The sequence below is a fragment of the Lepisma saccharinum genome, chromosome 16 (genome assembly GCF_977018435.1).
Source record: "Lepisma saccharinum chromosome 16, izLepSacc3.1, whole genome shotgun sequence".
NCBI classification, from domain to species: Eukaryota; Metazoa; Arthropoda; class Insecta; order Zygentoma; family Lepismatidae; genus Lepisma; species Lepisma saccharinum.
In genome coordinates, this window is record NC_139244.1 from 25,494,280 (window position 1) to 25,497,066 (window position 2,787).

The 2,787-nt window shown below is 36.0% G+C and overlaps 1 protein-coding gene across 1 annotated transcript; it reads left to right on the plus strand.

Annotated features, from left to right (window-relative positions):
- Positions 1–1,326: 1,326 nt before the first annotated feature.
- Positions 1,327–2,292, plus strand: LOC146000531 (uncharacterized). The gene has a single exon (XM_083138278.1). The coding sequence runs from the start codon at positions 1,327–1,329 to the stop codon at positions 2,290–2,292; it is 966 nt and encodes a 321-aa protein (XP_082994404.1).
- The last annotated feature ends 495 nt before the right edge of the window (positions 2,293–2,787 follow it).

Consider the following 2,787-nt stretch of genomic DNA (forward strand, 5'->3'; position numbering starts at 1 on the left):
ACTCTGTATAAAAATCATCTTTAGTATTATCATCTTTATCTTCCGTTGGTGCATGTATGTTTATTAAAATAATTTTACACCACCTACCCTGTAAAACTGCATATGATATCCTATCATTAATAAATTCTACTGTTTTAAGAGCCGAGATAATTCTATTATTTATGAAAAAGCCTGTTCCAAAATTATGATTTTCAGTACCACCATACAAAAAAGTATAATTTTTAGTTTTACAATTCCCTTCTCCTGGCCACCTAACTTCCTGGACAGCTACTACATCTAATTTATACTTCCCTATCTCATTAACTGTACACTGAAATGCTCCAGGCCGGTAAAGGCTCAGAACATTCCAGGTGCCTAATTTAATATCCTTATTCCTAACGTAGATCTTATCCTTAGTCCAGGGACCTCCCAAAGTAGTCCCCACCCGGAGATCCGAACGGGGGACTATTTTACCTCCGGAATATTTTACCTTGGGAACATCCATGGCCTTATATTTCTGTTTCTTGACATGTCTTTTTACAGTGCAGAGTTGTCAGCTCTACGCCTAACCCCCAATATGAATGGAGGAACTACTACACAAGACAAACACAAATATATTAGACAGCACAATTACTACACAAGACGAACACAAACACATTAGACAGCATAACTACTACACAAGACACACACAAACACATCACAACTATAACACAATATAAACACAAACACACCACAACTACTACACAATATAAACACCACACACACATACATACACACACACACACACATACATATAGGCTACAATAATATATGTTTATATGTGAACTGTTGACAGCTGTACCTGTTACAATGTCACTGTGAGGACTGAGGAGATGTATAACAAGTACTTCTGAATCACAGCCCAAATGATTAAACACCTTTGCTGCATGGCTATATATTTTCTATAATATTCTAAGCCAGTTTTGTACAGTGGTGCTGAAACCAGAGGACACAGGGGTACAGGGTTTATAATAAGTAAAGAAGCTAGGAAATCACTAATGGAATTTATACCAGTAAATGACAGACTGTGTAAAATTAGACTTAAAGGCAAGTTCTATAACATCTCCATCATCTCTGTTTACGCACCTAATGAGGATGCAGAAGAACTGGACAAGGAAAAATTTTATGACGAGTTGGGACTTGTTAAATGAAAGTACAAGTAGACATGATATACTACTTGTAATGGGTGACTTTAATGCAAAAATTGGAAGAGAATTTGAAGTCAAAGAAGTGGCAGGAAAGAATTCTTTACATTCAGTCACCAGTGAGAATGGTTGGAGATTAATACAGTACTGTATACAAAATAAAATGCTTGCAAAAAGTACCCAATTCCCCAGGAAAGATATTCATAAAGGCACCTGGAGAGCTCCCGGCGGAACATACAGAAACCAGATAGATCATGTTCTGGTGAACAGCAGATATGCCACATCTGTTATAGACATTAAAACACGCAGAGGGGCCAATTGTGACAGTGATCACTTCCTAGTCAAATCTATATTGCGGCAACGATTGTCTAATATAGGCAAAATCAAGGGAAAAAGGAGAACTGGTTGGGATATAGAAAAGTTAAAGAAAGACAGCGATAAGAGAGCTTTTCAGGAACAAATACACCAACAATTAAGTGATGAGAATGAAAATAATAGCATTGAGGAAATATGGAATGATATGAAGAAAACTCTGACTGAAACATCAGAAGAGATATTAGGGCAAAGGAAGAGATCTAACAGAAAAGATTGGTATGATGAAGAGTGTAGAGTACTAATAGGGAAGAAAAATGTGTTACGGAAAAAGATGATTCAAAGAGAAACAAGAGCATCGATGAATGCATATAAAGATGCTAGGAAGGAAGCGACTAAAATCTGTAGGAGGAAAAAGACATATTGGATGGAGGAGCGAGTAAGGAAAATAGAGGAACATCAGACAGAGGGTAATACAAGACAAATGTACAAAGCTGTTAGAAATCTTAGTACTGGATATCAACCAAGGTTAAACGTATGTAAAGACAAAAATGGGAAGCTTATTACGGATCAAGCCAAATGTCTGGAAAGATGGTCAGAATATTTTCAGGAGCTCTATAAATCTAAATTTAATATAACAGATAATGCAGATGAAGACCAAACCCAAGTTACAGAATGTGAGGTACAAAGACCATTGTTTGAAGAAGCAAAGTGTGCAATATCAAAATTAAATAATAATAAAGCACCTGGAGAAGATTTGCTCCCTGCGGAGATATTTAAAAAAGGGTGGAGAAACACTTTGGAAGAAAGTTCATGAGCTAGTTTGCATGATAGTTGGAAATATTGAGTTATCTTCCCCATCCATAAAAAGGGTGATAAAAGGAATTGTGGCAACTACAGAGGAATAACACTATTAAATATTGAATACAAAATATTTTCCAATATCCTATCTAAGCAGGCAGAAGAAATCCTAGGGGAATATCAATGTGGATTCCGTCCAAATAGATCTACCATAGATCACATCTTCACCATATCTCAAATTATGGAAAAATTCTATGAGCAAAATATAGATCTACACTTTTTATTTATAGACTATCAACGAGCATTTGATAGCTTACACAGAGCTGGAATCATGAAAGTATTCAAGAAAGTAGGATTTACCCACTTATCTCGAAGAGTTTGGATAAATTTTGGGGCTGTATTTTCACCTCGATAAATATAAGGGGGTGGACTGTTTGTGTGATATGTGTTTACCAATTTCAGAGCAAAACCACAAGCGACATGTTTAGCAATATGTGTTGTGTATGATGAA